Genomic DNA, 24,782 nt, shown 5'->3' with positions numbered 1-24,782 from the left:
TGTTAATAATAATTTATGGACCAGACAACTGATATTATAAGCAATGATCCAAGCTGTCAATTAAGTCGCCTCTTACGACAAAATGAGGTTGTTTGGACCAATTCTGATCCAGAATCACCACGGGGGAAAAAAGGTTGAAGTATTTGATGGGGAAAATTGTGTATTTCTGTAAACATCCATACTTTCAACTTTCGTGAACTCGTCGCCATCCAGATCCTCGTCAAAGATTTCTCTTCCATCTTCCACATATCCTGCTCCGTCTAAAGAAGATGAAACATAGTTAGAAAAATTACAGATGTATCGAGGCAGCCGGTAAATAGCCAAACTTGGACAGACAAACAGGTGTTTGATACTTCGTCCCCTGGGGGATAAAGAACCACCATCACGGCCTGAGGAACACTTACCGTATTCAACATAATAAGCGCCCAGGGCGCCCTCAAAATTAGAAATAGGGGGCTCTTATTAGATTATTTTGGTGAAAAAAAACAGAGTTGAAAGATCGTAAATTTCGTGGTTTATGCTGACAGCCTGAAACGTTTATATACGACAGATATTATTTTTCCAGAATTTAATTGCCGATAATCAAGGGTGCATATAACAAACATATTATTCACGAATAAATAGTCTTGTGTACAAAATATCAATCAGAAGGGGTGCTTATTGGGATTGTTCAGTAGCCAATATATTAGCAAATATCGTCGTGTGCGCTTATCAGAGCGGGGCGCTTATTACGTCGAATACGGCAAATCCAATCTCATTAATATCAGATCTTCGTTCTCGTTACTGTTTGTTTCTTTGTTTGTTTTTAACGCCGCACTCAGCAATATTCCAGCTATATGACGGTGGTCTGGACCAGACAATCCAGTGATTGATATCATGAGCATTGATCTAAGCAGTTGGGATACGATGACATGCATCAACAAAGTCAGCAAGTCTGACTATCCGATCCCTTTAGTCGCCTCTTACGACAAGCATGGGATGCTGAAGACCTATTCTACCCCGGACCTTCTTGGATATCTTGCTACTGCCAAACAAAGATATGAGGACATCCCATCATGTCCATTACGGGTCCCGATCTGCGTTTAATGAGATGGGCTTAAAATCAACTCTGAGACAACCATATGGTTAGGGGATTTTATTTCACGGTGTTCCTTTTCAGATTAGGTTACACTTTCTGTATTTTAAACTTGGCAAATTTTTGCTATATTTTTTATATTTGGCATTATCATGCTGAAGTTGTATGGGTCAGGGAAAAACCATTCTAGTTGTGTTTCGAGTACAGGATATTTACTATTTGCACATTTACATCTCAATATATTTTCATTTCAAATAAGGTTTGTCGCTTTATCATGATAACCATACATCCCCAGTGTCTTAAGGTGCGGTCAAACACCGTTGTGTCGAAGATGAAGGGACCTACTTAAATACTTGGACTTACCCAAGGTTCAACACAACTGTGATTGAGTGAGTTGTATTTTACGCCGCTTTTAACAGTATTCCAGTTATATCACGACGTGTCAGTTTAATGTGTGAGGAAAGCCCGAAGTGATGCAGGTCTCAGACGTTTACCACTTCGGTGAAACCAACAAGCACGGGTATGGTGCTGACAAACCTAGAAACATAATCGAGGCGAACCGGGATTCGACCCCACCACCATAGGTTTCTGGCGTATCCAGGGGACACAACTCTGCACAGCGAATCGCGGCGCCTTAGACGACTGGGCCACCCGTGCCCCCTCAACACAACCGAAACATGATGAATGAAGAAGGAATACGAGGCGCCAAGTTTTAACTTCGAGAAAAACATAAGTTCGACCAGAGCTCCAGATAACTTTTTGAGCAATTGAGTTTTTCCTCTAGGGTTTCTATTTTAATTGGGTTATTACATTTTTCATTCGGTAACCAATATTTTTTCACTCATCTAGACATCACTCTATTGTGTTTTTCCCACAATTAGTGAACATTTTAAGTTTAAGATTTAAAAAAAATGAAATAATGCTTTTGATGTGTATAACTGTTCTATATATATATAGACTTGATATGGAAAGTAAATTAGCTCATAATTGTGTTTCGGAAATTAGCTCCTTTGTACGCATGCTGAAAATGGTTCATTGAGTATTTACGCAAGCTGTTTTTATACATATGAGTTTTTGATTTAATCCATGCGTTTCTGTACGCAAGTTAATTGAAAGTAATTGGGTTTTAAATATTTTGGGTGGGTTTTTTACGCAAATAAAGTGCTTATCTGTAGCTCTGTTCAACACATCCAAGTTCGACACATTTCATATTTCGTAAAATTTTACCATCATCTATGATCCAGTCATCTTCCTGCCGCTGTCTGACGATCTCCGAGTATTTACTCTCGTCCACCACCTCGTACACATCCTTCTCTTCCTCCACCTGCACACAAAGTCAGCCATGGTAATTTGATTTGGTTTTGTTTGTTGGGTGTCACAGTTAGCATTATTCCAGGTTTTGACAGCAGACTATATCAGCTGTATAATCAAAAGTCAATATTATAAACTACGATCCACATACTCGGGTACAATGACACGCAATACTCCAAGCAATCTCATTAAAATCAGACCTTAGTTCTCGCTACCGCTAAACAAAGATCTGAAGACATCCCAACAGGGGACACGTCAGAACGACCTTTCATTCGACCAATCAGTGCGTTGCTTACCAGATTATGAAAGTGACAGTCGGAATGTGATTTCTAATCATGCAACATCGAAAACATTAACATGGGGGTATTCCGAACAATAGTTACGGGTTTAACAACTGAATCCTTACAATCTAGACCATCTATTAGCCATTCCAGAATGTTTTTTGTTCAGGTTTCAAATTTTTAATCGGGAATTTGACAAAACATGTTTCGAAGCGAAGTCGCCAATTTGAAATTAGTGCCGTAAAGCACAAAAAAGCTGCCTTCTGATTGGTCATTCCATTGGTCAGTCAAAGTTCGCGCAAGGTCGGTCTGACGTGACCCGTAATGGGATGTCCTCAGATCTTTGTTCAGCGGTAGCGAGAACTAAAATCTGATTTTAATAAGATTGTACACCAAGTCGCCGAGTCTGACCACCCAATGCATTAAGTCGCCTTTCGTTATGGTGAGTGAGGGAGATATAACCAGGCAGTGTCCCCGCTGGCTTTGGAAATTGCCAGTCATGGTGGACTGGAAACTCTAAAAATTACCAGTCCCCACTAATTTTTGTCAGTCCCAACTTTCAACAAATAAAAAATGTATGAAAATTACCTGGTTTTAATTCCTTCAACATCATGTTCAATGCAATGCATCTTGCAGTAATTCAGTTAGATCTCCAGGTCATTCACACAAAGTCTAGTCACAAATTTCTCCTTTTTTAAAATATTTTTACACTAAGTCGCTAAAAATGCATATTAAAGATCAGTTATGGGCGTCTGTCATTTCATCCATCCATCATGACCACTATCCACATTATCACTGATTCATTCCAGACTTTGAAGTAATTATCAAAATGTACAGTACACTACACAAATATTGGCAGCTAGGTCCCTTAAAAATAATTATTGGCAGTCCCCCATCCCCCCAATTTTGTAAGTCAAGGTAAAACCCTGTGTAACACTGGTTTGAACAGTATCCAGTATTCCAGTTATATCATGGCGTGTCAGCTGACAAACCTGGAAACATAATCAGGGCGAACCAGGGTTCAAAACTACAATCATAGGTTTCTGGCGTGCCCAAGGGATGTAACTCTGCACAGCGAATCGTGGCGCCTTAGACGACTGGGCCACCCGTGTCCCCTCTTATATTACAGAAGATCACGCATATCAAGAACCTACTACTACATGGGTACGGGTAAGATTGTTGGAGGACACAGCATATAGCTACATCATTTTGGCAGCTTATATATATATATAGCTGTGTCACCGGGGAAGGTGAGAAGTTGCTCAAGTTTACATTTTACTCCAGCAAGGCTCATTCAGCATGTGATTTTTCTCTCTCTCTTTGATTGAATTCCTTTTATACCGCGACAAGCTGTTGCTTCACTATAAGGTATCCTGATGAAAATGTACAGCTCAGGAAAAGTCCTATATGAGTATATCCTATACATTGTACACATTTGGGGAATCAAACCTGGGTCTTCAGCGTGCTTTAACAACTAGACATGCCCACTGCCCCATATTATGGCTTACAAAGAACATAAACTGTCTTGAATGTAAAAAGAAATTGTAACCCTTGGTTGCAAAATCTAGATTAATCAAAACAATCATTAGCTTACAAAAAACGTTTGACAAATGTATCCAACTTAAATGTGTTCTTACCTCATACTTATTCTTCTCCCCCTTCTCTTTGGTCTTCCTCAGTCTCTCGAAAGCAGCTGATCTGCCTGTCTTGTCAATCTTCTGACGCTTCGACCTTCCCCGCACACCAGACTCTGAGAACAAATTATCAAATCAAGTTGAGTGAATCTTACATACTTAACATCAATTCAATCAGGATCATACTTGGGTAAATATGACAAAGTTTAAAGTCTATTTGTGTGTATAATGTCAACATGACTACACTGATATATAACCCCTTCCATCCCAATCCTTGTAAGGATTTCGCAAACTTGTTTAAGTAATCATAAACCACAAATTGATAGTGGTAGATAGGGCTGGCTATTGATATAGATCATAAGAGATTGATAATGGCTAACTAAATATTGATCAATTATCGATAAATATCGGAGAGGGAACTTTAAGCAAATATGCAAGAAAGTCTCGAAAGAAATTAAGAGATATTTCACACATATTTAAGCATGGATTACTTTGTGGACATTAGGGGAGGGTCATTATTTTCAGGACATTAGCTAGTGCATCAGCAAACCTACTGTTTTTATGGCACGTCGTATATATACATTTAAGGCCTATGCATTTCATCATAATTCTTTAGAACTCTGACAACAACAATACCAATCTTTAATTTAGTCTAACTGTCATTGAATAATACGCCAACACTTCATCAGTTGTCTGATACTTTCAACATGTTCAATATTCAGTGAATGTCATACTTTATGATTATACTGTCACATCTCATCAGTAAAATCATCATCATCTCATCTCCAAAACAGATGATATTCGATAACAATAACAATGTCCGATGGCAGCTCGTTGTATCCATCACTTCAAATTTTGTTGACACACGAATAATCGGGACAATTTCTACACTGTAGGATCCATGATAATATAGTAAAAGCTTATTCTTTTCGTTCCATCTTATCGATCTTTTAATATACATCAAGAAATAGAATAAATACCATTTTGATCGTCGTTTCCCACTTCAGCAGGCTGAGGAGGCGCCATATTTCCCGCTTTAATTTGTACTCGCAACACCACTTAGAAAAAATCATCACTTGAATTTGGAGAAATAGGCATCGCTTTACGGTACGGAGCTTTAGTTATTTTGTGTCATTCAGAATCCTTCGGGTTACAGATAGGACGAGGAAGTCAGAATGTACAACACGACAATGGAGTTCACTCGGGGAAACGTCACGCTCACTGCGTTTTTTTACGTAATTTATGAACTGTGTCTTTGTTGAATCTATTTGTGTCTATTTAACTGCATAGGAAATTTCTATTTTCTTTATTAGCTTCTGGTACTTTACGTGGCGTGGTTGCTGGCTAACCATGTCACTCAAATATTTATGAAATGTTATGGATTATCGGATATTTTTTTTTAATTTTACATTTGATGAATCGATATGCATTTCATTTGTGTCACAAACTCATCATTACAATGCTATATACAGCTGAAATAAAGATAATTGATAAAGATAACAGCGTGGCCATTTGCTAGATCATGCGACGATCAAAAGGGGTGGGGAATAATTTGTGTTTTCTTTTTTAAATCTGTTTCCGAAAATGTTTGGGAAAATAATTGGGTTGGACCAATAAAGAACATTGTGATTCTATTCTGGTTTGAAACACACCCCTCCCCAGTAAACAGTTCACTGGACTCAAACGCGCTTGAGTGAGGGATACAACAGCTAGTCCAAATAAGAAGTAGTTTAAAGGTGAATGCAACATTGTCATATGGTCAATACTTCACGGGTGTGTATGGTATACCGAATATAATCTTTTGAGGAACGTGGTGTATACGCAGCCGTGAAGGGTTGACGATTGGAAGCTTAGGTCACGACAGTCTCAACGATAAGGTATCCTCGGGGGATAAATGCAGTATAATTATGAGCTATATAATATTTTTCTGTGAAAATAATGATTAAAATACCATATACCGATATATTTTAAAGACAACTAACGAGAGAAAACATTTCGTGTGTTTGATTACTGCAGCGTGACGTCTTTTATATGTAGATGTTAATGGTGCATTGGGATACTGGCAGCAGATGGGAAAGTATCAATGCAGCTGTGCGTCCAAGTCCAAATTCAATTTAGCGCAGTCCGACATACAGGTCTCAGAGACCGCCTCCGTGGTATAGTGCTAGAGCGGAAGGTCGTGGGTTCGATCCCCGGCCGCATCATACCAAAATACGTTTAAAGATGGCATTTGTTGTTACCCTGCCTCACACATTGTACAGATGTCGGGAATCGAACCCGGGTCTTCGGCACCGACGAACGCTTTAACCGCTAGGCTACCCGACCGTCGCTGCTCGGCTAAAACAAAGGGCTGGTCGGCTCGGAGTCAGTATACTGTGTCTGAGTGGGGTATTCGTGTTAAACTGCTGCATGGTATCTCAGTGGGCTGGCACTACAAAATCGGCATCAGTCCTGACTATAGTACATACAGACATACGCACGCACGCACGCACGCACGCACGCACGCACGCACGCACGCACGCACGCGCGCGCGATATATGTGCAATGATCTTGGGCGCGACGATAAATACGAATTCACCACTTAGGCCTACATTGAAAACATAGTATGTCTCTCTCCTCTCCTTATTATCGTCATTACTACTTTCTTTTATTACAAAAGGACACGCCAACTACACTATATCATAATCGGATATTTCCCATTTTAAGAATCTCCGATGAAGATGTATCTTACTTACCATAAGTAGCAATATTCCAGCAATATCCAGGCGGGGGACACCAGAAATGGGCTTCACACATTGTACCCATGTGGGGAATCGAACCCGGGTCTTCGGCGTGACGAGCGAACGCTTTAACCACTAGGCTACCCCATCGCCCTACTAACCATAACCATGTTCCCTTCAACAATGCATTGTAATCATTAAGTCCTTGAGCTGAATGAACTACATTCATATTGTGTATACATCGTGGGAAGGGAAGAACTTGTATTTATTTTGCAGTCCCTAGTTATTGACATGTACTCTGCAGGTCTATCTCTCAATAGATGCGTATAGAACGTTTAATATAACGGCAAACCGTCTGCTATATTTACCGAAAGAAAAGTATGACTCTGTTGTTACAAGTAGTTTAAGCATTGATTTCAACGAAAACGTGTCGAGCCACGCAATAACAGTTTCTCGACACGATTTTGTGTCACGATTATCGGTGCCCAGATGCATATTGCAGTAATTGATATAGAAGAAGATTATTGTTGTTGGCATCATGTATTATGTTAAATATAAGCATTGTAAGCGGGTGTGTTTGCGTAAAATAACAGCCAACGTGACCTCCTTAAGCCACTAAAATGTTTTTAAAAGCAAAATGTATGTGTTAAATAAAAACAGTAGTAGAGGCTAAAATAAACATCTTCATGACGTGTGGTATCTCTCTCTCTCTCTCTCTCTCTCTCTCTCTCTCTCTCTCTCTCTCTCTCTCTCTCTCTCTCTCTCGCTCTCTCTGGTTTAATTGTCGTGTAAGCCTCGTGCATGTATCTACAGTGAATGGCGTGTATAATTCGTGAGGTTAGATAAACTAAGATAATTTGTATGTAGATAAACTGCTAGACTAAAATCTAATCTCTGAAATGAACATATCGTACATAAAAAAACAGTTGTTCTGTTATCTTAATAAAAATATCATAAAAAGGAGCCTAGTATTTTCTGATACTGCAGTGATCTAGACTTGCCAAACATTATAGACTTGCATGGGCTGTATTTGATATATAGTTGTATCAGGGTCTGTAAGACAGACTAATAAACTGCACGCTTTACATGATATACCAGATATACAACATTACCTATTATCATTAACAGTCCATGATATATTTTGTTATTCTGTATAGGGTATACTTATCTGTATAAATTATTTAATATTTCTTTTATATATGCACGTGTATAGATTTGTAGGGCTATTTAATGACGACAATGTTAATGCAAATTACAAAATTCGAATTATTTTCACATCGACAATAAAATACATTTCAATTTAACAATGTCATCAAATGAACATACGCTTTACTGACGAAGAGGCTAATCATATTGATGTAATTAGACTGTCGAGTCGTGCTGTCTACTTGCATACAGACATTCATTGAAGCCTAACATGCATCTCTATTGTGTTGATACAGAGGGTGTTACATGCTTATTTATTGTTTAGCTAAGCCAGTACTTAATTGTTTTATGACATACGATAAGCTGGGTCATCTCAGTCGCTTGCACAATGCCATATTGTATTTATATATGGCCGAAGGGCATGTGCGATCGTGTATATATCAATTCCGACCTGGGCAATGTAAACAGTATATGAAAAGAACACATGTTCCACTAAGGTTGACTTTTGCAACACACCTTGTAGTGATATCGCATCTATATTCAGCCATTGAACAAAAGGTATAGTTATATGTATGTGTCCTTCTATATGCCATTGTTTACGTAGTGATATAGATTTTAAAGAATCTGCCGGGCAAAAAGAAAAGTATACATCCATGTTTGATTGATGGTGTCAAAAAATGAAACAGACAAGAAAAGTTTACTCGATAGTGATATATTTGAAAACGGGTATCATAGTTTGTTTGTAGTGTTTCAGCGACTGTTTTCAGGCTTCTAACGGTTAGACAATGTTTGTATTTTTTGGTCAAATCCAATTCTCCACTGAATACTATCTTTTCCTCGGTAGTTTATTTTCAAAGCTGTGTTTTTAACCCACCCAATGTTGGCAAAGAATAATGGCTGATAAGGAAATATATTCACATTTTCAAAGCTTAAACAATATTGAATACACTGATAAAACCCTATTTGATGCAAATGTCTGTGTTTATTGAAACTTACACAAACACACATATATATCATACGTATGCTGTGCGATATTTGTTTATCTTTGGAACAGATTAATTTGTATCAAATCTTCCTCTAGGTCGACTTTAAGAAAGTTTTCAAACCGTATTACCGATGTCGTAAATGGATAACAGTAATTACAGCATCTTCATATATATTCATTAAAATGTTGCCCAGTGCAATATAAACTTATACAAGTCAAAAGAAGTTAATTAAGGATCACGATTCTTTCAGTACCATTTATAGTTAATCTGGCATATGTCATGTCCTCAACTTATTTTGAGTAGCATATATCAGTTGCATACTTACTGTTCCTAACTAATTCGAACCCAAATCAATTATATGGATTCACCAATGGACGACAGGCTATGTTTTAGACCATTTTCGGCAGAAATATACATTTAATATATACTTAAGCTACGTAAAACTGATGTGATTACTTTATTTGGTAGGACCCGCTGTTGTCACGCTACTCGTGTAACAATTTGAAGAAACATTTAGGACCTCATGCATACATGAATATTGAATATGTATATAAATGGATATAATTTTGACGACAGGTGAAGCTCGTACGTCGTTGTGATGAAGTTAACAGCTGTTACTGACGTGGGAGTTGCGACACAGATGATGTAAGTCATGAAGTTTGCATTAATACGCCGATAAACCGAGAAATTGTACATATTATATTTTGTTTTATTTGTAATAGGCTATATTACGTCATGGTGTATTTTCAATAACTAATCCTTTCAAGAAAACAATCTTGTCATTTTATTTTTTTATCACTTTATAGCGATATGGTGCAGGTTCACATATGAGGAGAAAATAGTTATCTTCAGAAAAAACCCACGATATTACGCCACTGTTGTCTAAATGTGTGTCAATTTTACGAATGTCGAAAAGTTAGGTCAGATGAAGAGCCCGCCGTCAGCTACACTGACGATTCGTCAAAAGTCGCCATATTCCGTGGGAACAGTTCTCCCGGGGCATGACGTGTCCGCGAATAATAAATTCATTAATGTACACAACAAAAGTGATGACGTAGTACGCAAGTACACATGGCATAGTAAAAAGCGGAAAGTGAATCATTGGCAGGTGTTGACGAATGTAATATTAACTTATTATTGGAAATAGAAACCACAAGAATCCACACATTGGGCTGCGAGGTGAGTGTGGTACGTTTCGTAGCAATTAACACTGCGATCTCACAATATAACGGCGAAATCTGACAAGGTTGCACCGACCGTTCTCCAACCGCTGCGATCAGGTGATTTCACTATAACGCATGTTGGAGGGCTGAGGGCAGTACACCCTCCACAGAAGGACTATACCCTGGACCTGCTATCTCCGCGAGGTTATCGTACTTGTACAACGTTTGACAGGTGCCAACATGGTCTAATTTCGTCGCATTGACCTTTGATAAAGTAGTTTTGTTTGGAGATAATGACAAAGTCGAAATATTGACCGAATTCATAGTTTATATTAGTGATCATATCCTTCAGTTTCATTAGATCTGTAGTTCTACCATCGGTGAGCTCTGTACTTACTGTTATGAGAAAACGGGAAGGCACGAATGGTTGGACTGTCTCTGTGTTGTGTCTAGTTATCAACAGTTACCACAATGATTTCGACAAGAAAGTAAGAACTTTTTCAGTGATGTTGTCACCAGGAAGTACTGGTTTTAGGTCCTATACTAAACAAATCAGTATGTTGTAGATGGTTTACCCTGGGCTGAAATTGGTACCCAAATCAATACTTGAGTATCTATTAGTAATTAACTTGCCAAGGCTGCATCTGCAAGTCCCAACTTTGCAAAGCAAACAAGTATAGGAATTAAGGCACTGGGACACACGTGACTCCCTAAAAGTTTTAAATAAGAAAATGGAATTTCACGTCAACATGCCTGTGTATGTCAAAATTGTGCATTAATTCCTCATTTCATGTAAGATTACCATTTTGTAAAGTAATATTCAGAAAGTCGTTCACTCTACCTGAATTGTTAAATATTTCACTTTAGTTTTTAAGAAATAACACTTTCGGAAAACATATGTGACGAGGAAAATTTTTCTTTTATCAAACAGTGGAAACATTTTATACGTCATCTTTCAAATGAATTACCATGTCTGTTTAACTGCGAATTGTGTTAAGAAATATTTCTTCCACCTACTGTACTTTTCTAGCAGCTCCCACGTTTGTGTCATAATTAGAATGTGTTTGTCGGTGTTTGAGCCTGACTTAAACCTTTTTCCAGCTGGTTAAAAAATCGTTTAAAAATTAATAGATAAAAGTTGTTGTTTTTAAATATCCGATGAAGGAAAATGCAATTTGTGGAATTTCAAACATACCTTCACCATTATTAGGATGTATGGTCTGTTTTAGTTTTCCATAGATTTTCCAATGATCAAATTAATTTTATTTTGTGTTTATACTTTGTTGCTTCACAGTTGTTACTTGATAAGAACTTTTTAAAACAGATATGATATATTTTTTAAATTTAGAAAGCCAGTAGAATCTACCTTTGTAGTAAAACAGATCAAGTTGATATTGTGTCTTTCCGCCAACACTTGACAAGGAGGAAATACAGTTGTATATAAGAGCAGTATCTTCTGACAGTTAGAAAAATTGCTTAAGTGGAGCGGCTGTTTTCTGCAATGGCTGCTAAGAAATGGAAATAATGATAACGAGAAAGGGAGATAACTCTCGAGTACTCAAGTAAAAATTGACTTCTCGAGTAGTTATCAAACTTGACACATACTCAAGTACTCAGGTAACCATTTCAACCCTTTGCTGTATCTAGTTCATAATGGGGAGGTGACTTATGACTGTGCCTCAAATTCAAACTTCACCATGAAGTTTATACAGAAGTGGACCGTCTCCATGGTCACCGATTCGTCCCTGGCCGCATATTTATATACTGTACCAAAAGTCTGTAAAAGATGGTACTTGTTGTTTCCCTGCCTGGTACTTGTTGTTGCCGTGCCTGGTGTTCTTAAAGACATAAAGCAAGGACTGGTCTGCTCGGAGTCTGTATACCGTGTCTTAGTGGGGTATTATGTTAAACTGCGGCATGGTATCTCATTGAATGATATAAGTCCAGGCTAGTACAAGCAGCTTCACACTTGAATGCACATTGCTTCCTAAGTGCAATAATCTTGAATGCGATGTTTCCCTCCATTTCACCTTCAGTTTTACTGATTACAAGAATATGTATATGATGTATAAGAATTCATCTTGCATTAATGACTGTGTTGTCTTCTTTCTGCGTAGCCATGTATAAGAGCAAGTGAGTTCTTCCCGTGTTCATACACATCTTTGTTTCCTATAGTTTTCATGCTTCAGGCTTGGGCTGTGCTGGTGTTCCTAGCTGTGGTAACCATATCTATATGCTGCTCCCTATAAACACATTTGATTTATCTTGTTGTTCCACAGAGCTATGGGCTGTTCCATATTTTATTTTGCCCTTATTTTGTATCACTTGGGTTACATTTTTTTTTTTTACAAACCTTCAGTTCATGAAATAAATAATAAATATAATTAGACTCTTCATATATTACTTTTGTAAGGATATAGATTCGGTAGGTGTTGGAGAGACAAAAGATAATTCAAATTTTCATTTTTCCTTCAGGCATTTTTGAAATGTGACAGAAATGTTAAAAATTTACTGTGTTTACATGGGGACATGAAGCTATGAATGGTATTTAAGAAAAAACTTACTGGTCATTGAGCATGTACCATTTGTCACAATCAGCTAGCTCAGACAGGGACACAAGGGTGATTTTTACAAACATGATTATCTAACTCAGGGTTAATAAAGATAGCTTTATGGTGGATTTGTTTTCAACATTCCTAATTTTTACATTTGGTAGATCTGTAAAAATTTGAATGCTTTAGTATTTATGACATCTTCCTGAGGCAAGGGTGTTAACTGACTACGATAGTTCAGTTTCAACCCTTGCCGAACCACACTGGAATTTCGTTGCTCTATCTTAGTGCTACCAGTGGCTGTTATGAGTTATGTCCCTTCTATGTCCCTCCCACTGATCAGATCTGATTCCACCCCTCATATTACTTGCATTTGCTTCAAACAAAAAATACGGTGCCCAGTCAAGACAATCTGATCGATAATCAAGATCTATATTGTGATATTGTGTCTTACCTCGCAAAGTGCATAAAATCATTTGAGCACCTTGATTAAAAACATGAAATCATTTGGAAAATATCTGTCGACGCTCAGTTGACGGTACACATGCTTTGCAAACCCTGCAGTGAAATCTGCACATTGAAATCCATGTTATTCACGGACTGGATGTCTAGTTCGTTGGGCGATTTTGATTGGACTATGCATAAAATTGTTAGTCCAGCCAAAATGTAACTCTGGAATTCCAGCCTAGTTCGGCAAGGGTGGAAACTGGATTTTTTAGTCCGTTAACTCCCTTGCCTTGGGAAGATGTATTTATAAATAGTGATGCATGTACCGGTATTGCTTCATCACTGGTGCTTCCCTCACAGGTGCTGTGGTCATGTCTATATCATGAGAGGCAGTTACATTAGAGAGGCGGTCGGGTAGCCTTGTGGTTAAAGCGTTGGCTCGTCACACCGAAGACCTGGGTTCGAATCCCGACATGGGTACAATGTGTGAAGCTCATTTCTGGTGTCCCCTGCCGTGATATTGCTGGAATATTGCTAAAAGCGGCGTAAAACCAAACTCACTCACTCAGTTACATTAGAGTGAGTGAGAGAGTTGGGTTTAATGCCGCTATTAACAGTATTCCAGTTATATCACGGCATGTCAACTGGGACGAGTCCAAATTTAGTACCCGTGTACTCATCCCCCTATTACCCGACCCTACCCTGGTACCCACTGTAGGTCTCAAGAGATACAAAATGTCCGATTGGGAATTTTATTTTACCACAGCACTTGCAAAACGTATTTAGATACATGTATTAAACGATCTGGTCATGCATACACTGAAGTTGACTTAAGTTACATCTTTAGTCAACTATATGAAAAGTTAAAAGGAAGGATCTTTATTCAACCATCTAAAAAGTCAGAAGGAATGGGTGCATAGTCAGAAAGAAATGCGAACATTAGTGACTTGTAGTGTAACCATAGAGTTCTAGATAATTTTTGTCATTAAACAATATATCACGTGACTAACCACGGGTACCCGGGTCCTACTCAGTACCCACCCGACCCAGGTACCCGAGTTACCCGTCCCAGCCCTAATGTCAACCTGTGCTGTTGCAGGTGGAGTGGGTTGAATGGGTCTTCAGCAATCCATTCTTGCCGTAAAAGGCAATTATGCTGTCGTAAGAGATGACTTAAGGGGATCTGGTGGTCAGGCTTGCTGATTTGGTTGATGCATGTCATCGTAGCCCAATTGCGTGGATCGATGCTCATGATATCACTCACTGGATTGCCTCTTCCAGGCTTGATTATTTACAAACTGCCTTCATACAGCTGGAATATTGCTGAGTGCGGCGTTAAACAACAAACAGACAAAAAATTAAGTAAATTAAGACATTTGCCTCATTCAATTTGCTAACTGTGAATCAAGTTTTGTTTGTGGTGATCATTTACAGACAGCCTACTGAGGCAGTAGATCATGAAGTGATAGATGTATGAGATATAAAATGGTTTGGGTTGTAACCTAATGTCATGTTTGCAGGAGGAAAATGGCGAGCCGGAAACGGGATAGAAATGGAGAAGTCATAGCAGACAACATCGAATTGAAAAGGCCGGTGAGTGTTGTCTTCATTCCTGTTGGAAGATAAACTCAGGACCAGGGGTCCGGAAACGGTCATATGCGCCGGACATGTCCGATTGGGAATCTCAAATGTCCGATTTAAAATATTGCTTACCCGACATTTAAACTTTTCTGTCCGGACATTTTAAAAAACAAACAACGCTACCTTCGGAGTCCAAATAATTGATGAACGTTATCGTATCTCTTCAACGACCTCAGGTGAATAAACAGGCATCCAGTCAGGACTTTGCTAGGTTTCAAACTGGATGCGTCCAATATACATCACCAATAGCACCCACAAATTTGATAATACATTATGTTAAGCTACATTGTAACAAGGCTGTAACCATGGTAACCCATATAATATAATAAGCTGTAACCATGGGAACAGAACCCTGTTGGGATTCCAGGTTAGAATTGGTCCACAGCAATGTATGCTGGTCGTAAGAGGTGAGTTAATGGCGAGGTGAGGTGAAATGGGGTTTAACGTCGCGTCCAAGATTATTGCACTTATATCATCATATATGTATATAGCGACGTGCATGCACATGTATGTATGTGTGTGGCTGCTTGTACTAGTCCGGACTGATGTCGATTTATAGTGCTAGCTCACTGAGACACCATGCCGCAGTTTAACATGAATACCCCACTCAGACACAGTATACCGACTCCGAGCCGACCAGTCCTTGTTTTAGCCCCTTAATGCCGAGCGCCAGACAGGGTAACAACAAGTACCATCTCTTAGGTGAGTTAATGAATCAGGTGGCCAGGCAAGGTGACTTGGTTGATAGTGACGCTTGATGCTCACAATATCAATCACTGGATTGCCTGGTCCAGAGTTGGTTATTTACAGACATACAACATTGCTGAAATATTGCTGATTGCTAAAACAGTAAACATTGGTATCATCGCTCTTTTTGTTTTCTTTTGTTGAAGAATATTGTGATTACTGTCCAATGACATACACTATTTTGGGAATAATAAATTATGCTATATTTGCTTTACACATTCCCACGGTAGCTTTCACTGTGGATGGAATGAATGTCGCCATCTCCATCCCTCTCATCATCAACCTGACACAGTGGTTTAGAATTTAGAGACTGTTATAAATTAACTGCTAGAAAAATTAAAAATAATCTCATGGGGGGGGGGGTGGGGGGGTGGATATGGGGCTTGCTCAGTTGCTCAGGGGCTGATATTCGGCCTACAGCAAATGTCTGTCAAAATTCCCAAAAAGGAACTTATGAATTCCCAATTCATGTTGATATGGTTATATCTAATGTTATGGCTTTGTCAAGGTAACTTGTGTTTCACTGATAACAGGACCAATAGAGACAAAGAGGTTTTAGGATTATTTTATATTATTGCATTGATTGCAGTGTTAAAATACCTCCGAATTTAGGAAAATAAGAACTTAAACAAAATGTCAATTTTGAACAAAATAATTATTTTTATCCCAATTTGCCTGGAAAGGACTCTTAGTTTAGTCAGCTGGAGTAGTTTATGAATGTAGATTCTCCCTACATCTTAATTTTTAGCATAAGGGCTACGACAGGGATACTATATGTTTGGATTGTGTTTGAGACAACACACAAAAGTCAAATCTTGAACAGGCCACTTGTTTCAGTGGTGTATTTTAACCAGGCATCAACTTGGCTCCTGATGTGATAAAACATGGCGTAATACATTGTTGCAAAGAAAAAAAATCTGATTGCCCCTGTATTGTAATTTGTATTGAGCAACTATTATATGCAGGAATGTGTCACATCTGCCTGTCTCATTTCGATATGAACGGCTGGTAGGGTAGACAGGCAGTTAAAGCATTCACTTGTTCAAGTCAAAGACGGTTGAATAGAGGTGTTTGGAAAATATGGGTACCGTATCCGACGCAATAAGCGCCCAGGGCACTCTCAAAATTAGAAATAGGGAGCCCTTATTGGAATATTATTTTGGTGGAAAAAAAACATAGTTGAAAGATACATTTCATGGTTTATGCTGACGGCCTGAACTGTTTATATACAACAGATATATTTTTCCAGAATTTAATTGCCCATAATTAAGGGTGCATATAACACACGAGTGCGTATTATACACGAATAAATAAGTCTTGTGTACATTGATCAATTGGAAGGAGTGGTAATTGGGATTGTTCACTTGCCAATATATTAGCAAATATTGCCGTGGGCGTTTATTAGAGCGGGGCGCTTATTATTCCGTATACGGTATATTGCGTTTATCAAAATCATGCATATTTTCTTCTTGTTGGCAAAGTTTACATGAGTGACAAGTCGAGTCAAATATATGAGATTCAGAAATAAGCAAGTGATTTCCGTGATCGAAAAAGTGAAACTATTTGTGACCAGCTTCCTATATATTATGTGTCTGTTACACATGCGTTGTAACCATAGCAACATCCAACAAAATGGCAGACAACTACGAAGTTGTCAAATATATGCCGGAAAAGTCCAATGTATTGGCCAATTTCGTTCTTAAGAATGGAAATTTCATCAGACACTTTAAGATAACATTGTTGTGTGCAAAATCTGTGATTATTTTGTGAAATAAATTTAATGATGCACATACATCAACATCATCCAATGAAAATGTGATGTAGTGCAAGTATTCACGAACTTCATGAATGCATGCAATATTTTGTGGTACATTAGTGCTATTTATTGCAATATGAAAGTCAGGCCAATACCCATGACTACGAGTGAAACCTATCCATGGTGCCTCTCCTGATAGAACACAGCATCTTCACGAGGCAAGGGAGTTAACTGACTATAAAAGTCCAGTTTCCACCCTTGCCGAACTAGGCTGGTATTATGGAGTTACATTTTGGCTGGACTAACGAGTCTATGCATAGTCCAATCAAAATCGCGCACCGAAATCGAAATCCGGTTCGTAAGTGTCATGAGATTTTGGTCGACTGCAGGATTTGCAAAGCATGTGCTTGCTAACTCGTTGTCAACAGATATTTTCTAAATCTTTTCATGTTTTTAATCGTGATTTGATGCACTTCGCGATTTAAGACTCGTTTTATCACAATATAGATCTTGATTATCGATCAGATCGTCTTGACTGGGCGCCACCGTTTTGTTTGAAGCAAATGCAAGCGATACGAGAGGTTGAATCTGATTGGTCAATAGGAGAGACATAGAAAGGACATAACTCGTAATAGCCACTGGTGGCGCTATGATCGAACCCAGGAATTCCAGCCTAGTTTGGCAAGGGTGGAAGCTGGACTTTTAAAGTCAGTTAACTCTCTTGCCAGGGGAAGATGATAAGACAGCTGCAATGTATTGCAACCCACTCTTAACTTCAAGCCAAATGCATCAGTTTTTCTTCATAGGATTGCCAAACAGCGAAGACCCCTTTCTGTCCTCTGAAACGGAAGATACCTATCAAAATTTGAGTAGTCTATAATTGTTTTTATTATTTATGCACTTATTATAAATATATTAATACATGTCGTATCATTATCAATCTTGATGTTCTTCAAACTGGTTTGTAAACTTCCTGCTTATTATTTTGTTTTTTTGATTATCTATTCTTATTTAGAATCCCTGATACAAAAAGCAAGAGTTGCACCCACGGAAGTGCAACTGTCTTGCTGCTTGTAATTCATGTACGAAATCAGTGATAGTTGAATGGTCATCCTGCCTATGTTAATAGATCATTATAGTGTCATAGCAGATTATTTGGGACGACCTTTGTCTGAATGAATATTTAATTCCTAAAGCTAACTACCATGTACCATGGCATGAATATCATTATACGTCTAATATCACTTAATTGCCATTACTTGTGAGATGCTAATCCCCATGATTAATCCCCATCGTATTGTGCATTGACTGTCAGTCTTTCTGAATGAACTGTGCAACTGTCCCTTTTCATTATTAATGTTGTTAAAATTTATGACTTATCCCTGTCAGAAGACACTGGAAAGGCTACTCTTGGCCAAGAGACGACAACAAGACAGCATTACCCTTGGCAGAGCTCCAGATAAGCTGTGTATCTGCTTTAAATACGCATCAGAAATGCAGAAATACGCTGTGAAATAAAATTCAAGCGTATCAAATACGCAACGAACATTACAGATACGCTACAAAAATATAACTTGTGCGTATCTTCAAAATATTGTGACGTAACCCTGCGTATTTGATTAGCAAATCAAACTTATTTTCTAATTATAAACGGGCATTCCTTCATCCTTGCCAAACTCCACAATGACAGTTACATCATGATCATTTGCCATCACACTTTCTTGTGGAAGTATCATGGTATTTGTGAGTCCTATAAAGCTCTGTAACCCACACGACACCAGTTTGCAGGGACTAGATGAATAGTGTTGTTTAATATTTAACTTAAATACCCACATGTGTAAAAACTAGTGGGTAACAGAAATTTGAATACTCAGATAGAATTACTGATACCCAATGATTTTTAAATGCATGGGTAAAATACCCACACACCAAAAGCTTACCTGGAGCTCTGCCCTTGGCCTAGCTGGGGTTAGACTGGGTCCTTGCCAAACTGACCAATTGTAAAAGGATCAAGGACTGGTACTAGTAGAAATTTGCCCTTTTTAAGGGTTTTGCTCTGTGTTATCATTACAAGGACTAGTGGTCAAAAGTTTCTAACGCTGCCAACACAACTACCACTACCACTATGTGCTGGCCTGGCACATAGTGCTTCTTGTATATATCTACATGTATGAAGCAAACTTATATACAGCGCAGGCTAATGTGTCCATGAACCAGACACCTTGGATATAGGAATATGCAAATAATCATGTTCGGTGTCACGTGTCTGTAACCCATGCAATATGTGCGTTGTTAATAATATTTAGTGTTTCTAAATACTCAAATATCAAATGAATTATAAACACAGCTTGTTTCAACCTGCTATAACAGTGTGATATATATATATATATATATATATACATGTCATTACTGAGTCTAGTCTGTGTTTATATTATGACATACATGTGAAAGATTATTTCATGATAATGATTGTGATAGTATGGTGAAATTTGGTCTGATTTAAGAAAAAATTATTTATTCATTATTTTCAAAAGTTGGTTTTATTTTTCCGGACAATTATATCGCATCAATAATGCACTAAAAGTAATTGTTCATCCATAGGTAGAACAAAATCATATAAATGTGTTTTTAAGTGGTATTATTCATGGATAGATAGCCTGCTAGCCCAAGTCAGTTTTCCTTATGTTATGTTTTGTTTGTTTGTTACTTAAAGCCATACTCAGCATCATTCCAGTGATGTGACAGTGGTCTGTACCAAAGTTAGTTTGGACAAGACAATCCAGTGATTGACATCATGAGCATCAATCTATGTAATTTGGATATGATCACATGCATCAACAACGTCAGTGAGGCTTACCTGGATCTTCATGGGGTTACAAGCATGGGTTGCTGCAGACCAGTTCTAACACGGATCTTCATGAGGTTACAAGCATGGGTTCCTGCAGACCAATTCTAACACGGATCCTCATGGGGTTACAAGCATGGGTTGCTGCAGACCAATTCTAACACGGATCCTCATGGGGTTACAAGCATGGGTTGCTGCAGACCAATTCTAACATGGATCTTCATGAGGTTACAAGCATGGGTTGCTGCAGACCAATTCTAACACGGATCCTCATGGGGTTACAAGCATGGGTTGCTGCAGACCAATTCTAACATGGATCTTCATGAGGTTACAAGCATGGGTTGTTGCAGACCAATTCTAACATGGATCTTCATGAGGTTACAAGCATGGGTTGCTGCAGACCAATTCTAACATGGATCTTCATGAGGTTACAAGCATGGGTTGCTGCAGACCAATTCTAACATGGATCTTCATGAGGTTACAAGCATGGGTTGCTGCAGACCAATTCTAACATGGATCTTCATGAGGTTACAAGCATGGGTTGCTGCAGACCAATTCTAACAGGATCTTCATGAGGTTACAAGCATGGGTTGCTGCAGACCAATTCTAACATGGATCTTCATGAGGTTACAAGCATGGGTTCCTGCAGACCAATTCTAACACGGATCTTAACGGGGTTACAAGCATGGGTTGCTGCAGACCAATTCTAACATGGATCTTCATGAGGTTACAAGCATGGGTTGCTGCAGACCAATTCTAACATGGATCTTCATGAGGTTACAAGCATGGGTTGCTGCAGACCAATTCTAACATGGATCTTCATGAGGTTACAAGCATGGGTTGCTGCAGACCAATTCTAACAGGATCTTCATGAGGTTACAAGCATGGGTTGCTGCAGACCAATTCTAACATGGATCTTCATGAGGTTACAAGCATGGGTTCCTGCAGACCAATTCTAACACGGATCTTAACGGGGTTACAAGCATGGGTTGCTGCAGACCAATTCTAACACGGATCTTCATGAGGTTACAAGCATGGGTTGCTGCAGACCAATTCTAACATGGATCTTCATGAGGTTACAAGCATGGGTTGCTGCAGACCAATTCTAACATGGATCTTCATGAGGTTACAAGCATGGGTTGCTGCAGACCAATTCTAACAGGATCTTCATGAGGTTACAAGCATGGGTTCCTGCAGTCCAATTCTAACACGGATCTTAACGGGGTTACAAGCATGGGTTGCTGCAGACCAATTCTAACAAGGATCTTCATGAGGTTACAAGCATGGGTTGCTGCAGACCAATTCTAACCTGGGGTTACAAGCATGGGTTGCTGCAGACCAATTCTAACACGGATCTTCATGAGGTTACAAGCATGGGTTGCTGCAGACCAATTCTAACCTGGGGTTACAAGCATGGGTTGCTGATGACTATATATCAGACTAGTGTAATGTTTCAGGTTATTTTCTGGTGCTGATTATTTTTAAATATGTTCAATGGGGTCTGTGGACCGTGTTTGGAAAGTGGACTGACACACAGAACCTTATATGTTATTGGTGTCTGTTTTCGATTTGTGCATTAGTTTGTGTCATTTCAGTGCTGGCTGCTATTTGTGACAGAGGAGCCAGCTGGCCAAGCGGGTTGTCACAAGGGTATTATCCAGGCATTGATTTCCTGGATATATCATGTATATCGTATGTAGTGTATTTATTCCTAGTCCAGCTATTAAAAGACTTGGATGCCAGTTCTCACTCTTTATTATTGACTGTGACCTGATGTTGCTGGATATACTGTATTGTGTCCTGGTTTTACTGGACGTAAAACACTATGTCCCGCTTTTACCGGACATAAAATATTGTGTCCTGGTTTTACTGGACGTAAAATATTGTGTCCTGGTTTTACTGGACGTAAGATATTGTGTCCTGGTTTTATTAGACATAAAATACTGCCTGGTTTTACTGGGTGAAAATATTGTGTCCTGGTTTTACTGGACGTAAAATATTGTGTCCTGGTTTTACTGGACGTAAAATATTGTGTCCTGGTTTTATTAGACATAAAATAGTGCCTGGTTTTACTGGGCGTAAAATATTGTGTCCTGGTTTTACTGGACATAAAATATTGTGTCCTAGTTTTATTAGACTTAAAATACTGCCTGGTTTTACTGGGCGAAAATATTGTGTCCTGGTTTTACTGGACGTAAAATATTGTGTCCTGGTTTTATTAGACATAAAATACTGCCTGGTTTTACTGGGCGTAAGATATTGTGTCCTGGTTTTACTGGACGTAAAATATTGTGTCCTAGTTTTATTGGACATAAAATACTGCCTGGTTTTACTGGGTGAAAATATTGTGTCTGGTAAATATAAGTTTCACCCCCAAACCCACACACAGGTTTCTGTGGCTTTAAGGTATGTCATATTGTACCTATGGCCTTCGTTAACTTTACATTTTTTGCATCATCTGAAACGGCAAAGTCTCTAATAAAGGTATCTCAAGATAGTGCATGGACCTTTGTTATAACGTGGCCCTAAGGGCTCCAGTCGGACTGTGATGACTGATGAGGGACAAGATAAGTTTCCATAATCTGTCTGCTCAACAATTTGACGTTGGCTTGATTGGAAACCACACAGTATTGATCTCATTGATTTGTCTTTTTCAGACGTGAATTAATTTTCATTGCATGAATCGTTATCGTGAATTTTATCTTAGGAGTGTGATCGTCGAAAAACCAGCACGACCCTGTTCCTAGTGTCATGGGTGGCAATGAATGCTTCAAATAGGGCCTCGTTATCTCCTGTCACCAGCATCCTCCCTCGGATGTTATGCAACAAACACTTAATGAGTGGTAGCCTTATTGACGTTGTTGCCTGTGCAGAAGTTCCTCGAACCAAGGTGTATTGATCGAGGGTACATTCCACAGTCCGATCAGCCTAGAGGAGTTCGTGTTCGTGTTCGTGATTATGTCGGATGTGTCGACTGTGTCTGATATGTTTCAGCAAATAAGCCATGAGACATGCCCACCATAACAGTCACAGAATGACAATGGTAAAGCAATTGGAACTATTTTGGTGTGATGACTAGTATGTGTATATGTTTTATTGTGACAACCCAGTCAATGGGAATGTATGCAGAGCTCCAGATAAGCTGTTGTGGGTATTTTACCCCTGCATTTTAAAATCATTGGGTATCAGTAATTCTATCTGGGTATTCAAATTTCTGTTACCCACTAGTTTTTACGCATGTGGGTGTTTAAGTTAAATAATTAAAAACACTATTCATCTAGTCCCTGCAAACTCGTGTGGGTTCGAGAGCTTTATAGGACTAAAAAATACCACGATACTTCCACAAGAAAGTGTGATGGCAAATGATCATGATGTAACTGTCATTGTGGAGTTTGGCAAGGTTGACAGAATGCCCGTTTATTTTTTCAAAATAAGTTGCTGATTTGCTAATTGAATACGCAGGGTTACTTCACAATATTTTGAAGATACGCACTAGTTTTATTTTTGTAGGGTATCTGTAATATTCGTTTGCGTATTTGATACGCTTGGATTTTATTTTACTATGTATTTCTGCATTTCTGATGCGTATTTTACGCAGATACGCAGCTTATCTGGAGCTCTGCTGTATGTATGGAGAATTGGGTTGTGTCATCGGTGGCTTGTTGCCATGGTCCTATTCTTTGGCAAAGCCTTTGTGAAGTTCTTACGTACCAAGAATAAGCACATGCACAAACTCTTTCAGGGTTTATCCAAACTGGGAACAAATTGTTATTTTGTCAAATGGGTCATTGAACACAAGTCGCTTCTATCAAACCATTTAGTTGGTAGTGTATAAACTGAGTTGGGAAATTTGTAATTTCAATTGGAGAATATTTACGGACATTTGCTGTAGAGTTGGCATAAAAAATCGGCCTCTTATCAGACTGAGATAAATCCCTGTCTTCATTTAAGTTTGACGACCATAAGGGACCAGTCATTATTGAAAAGGGTGGGAGAAGCAGTGAAAAATGAAAATTACAATTGGTTTCTAATGAAATTTGGGGTCATCAAATCTACAGTTGACATAGCTCTAAATTGAAACTACAGGTTTAAGGCTAAATTAGGCTTCAGTAGAATTGTATGTTTTCAAAATGATTATTTACCAGTCGTCCAGCATAAGTTTTCCAGGAATAGATGGTAACCTTTTAATGGTTCTTGATACGGTTTTCCAGAATGATGTCTCAATTAGGTTTTAGATGGCAGCTGGTCACCAGTCATAGACAGATGGTTTGTTCACAGACTTATATAACGGATTATATAGGTCAATGGTTTGTTTAAGTGGTCAAACTTTTAACTGATAGAAATGCTAAGCAAAATGTCACGTTTGCACCATACTTTCTGTATCACAGGGAAACGCTATCAGGAGCTTTTGTGACTTGGTCAAGTACTTTTCTTATTGTGATGTTCATTGGCCCGATTGTATATATTCATCCAATCAT

General features: G+C 38.6%; 2 protein-coding genes across 7 annotated transcripts in view; one reads left to right on the top strand and one right to left on the bottom strand.

The window, feature by feature from the left end:
* LOC139447170 (DNA polymerase alpha catalytic subunit-like) overlaps positions 1-5,336 on the bottom strand; it is a 58,064-nt gene extending 52,728 nt beyond the window's left edge. Inside the window, exons 1-4 of the mRNA XM_071228372.1 lie at positions 5,282-5,336; positions 4,305-4,417; positions 2,303-2,399; positions 183-260 (exon numbers count right to left, since the gene is read on the bottom strand). Coding sequence (XP_071084473.1) covers positions 183-260; positions 2,303-2,399; positions 4,305-4,417; positions 5,282-5,327 — 334 coding nt within the window. The 5' untranslated portion in view covers positions 5,328-5,336. The remainder of the gene's footprint in view (positions 1-182; positions 261-2,302; positions 2,400-4,304; positions 4,418-5,281) is intronic.
* Positions 5,337-9,743: 4,407 nt separating this feature from the next.
* The window catches only part of LOC139447167 (choline-phosphate cytidylyltransferase B-like), a 38,425-nt gene continuing 23,386 nt past the window's right edge, over positions 9,744-24,782 (top strand). Inside the window, exons 1-3 of one of the 6 annotated variants that reach the window (XM_071228364.1) lie at positions 10,235-10,332; positions 12,434-12,449; positions 14,836-14,908. In XM_071228364.1, coding sequence (XP_071084465.1) covers positions 12,436-12,449; positions 14,836-14,908 — 87 coding nt within the window. In that variant the 5' untranslated portion in view covers positions 10,235-10,332; positions 12,434-12,435. Of the gene's footprint in view, positions 9,799-10,234; positions 10,342-10,502; positions 10,549-12,433; positions 12,450-14,835; positions 14,909-23,242; positions 23,348-24,782 lie in introns of those variants that run through there. The other 5 variants (XM_071228363.1, XM_071228365.1, XM_071228366.1 and 2 more) reach the window with 5 other exon arrangements.

Source organism: Haliotis cracherodii, unplaced genomic scaffold, assembly GCF_022045235.1.
Source record: "Haliotis cracherodii isolate W230 unplaced genomic scaffold, xgHalCrac1.p SCAF_7, whole genome shotgun sequence".
Classification (NCBI taxonomy): domain Eukaryota; kingdom Metazoa; phylum Mollusca; class Gastropoda; order Lepetellida; family Haliotidae; genus Haliotis; species Haliotis cracherodii.
This window is presented reverse-complemented; position numbering and strand designations above follow the sequence as displayed.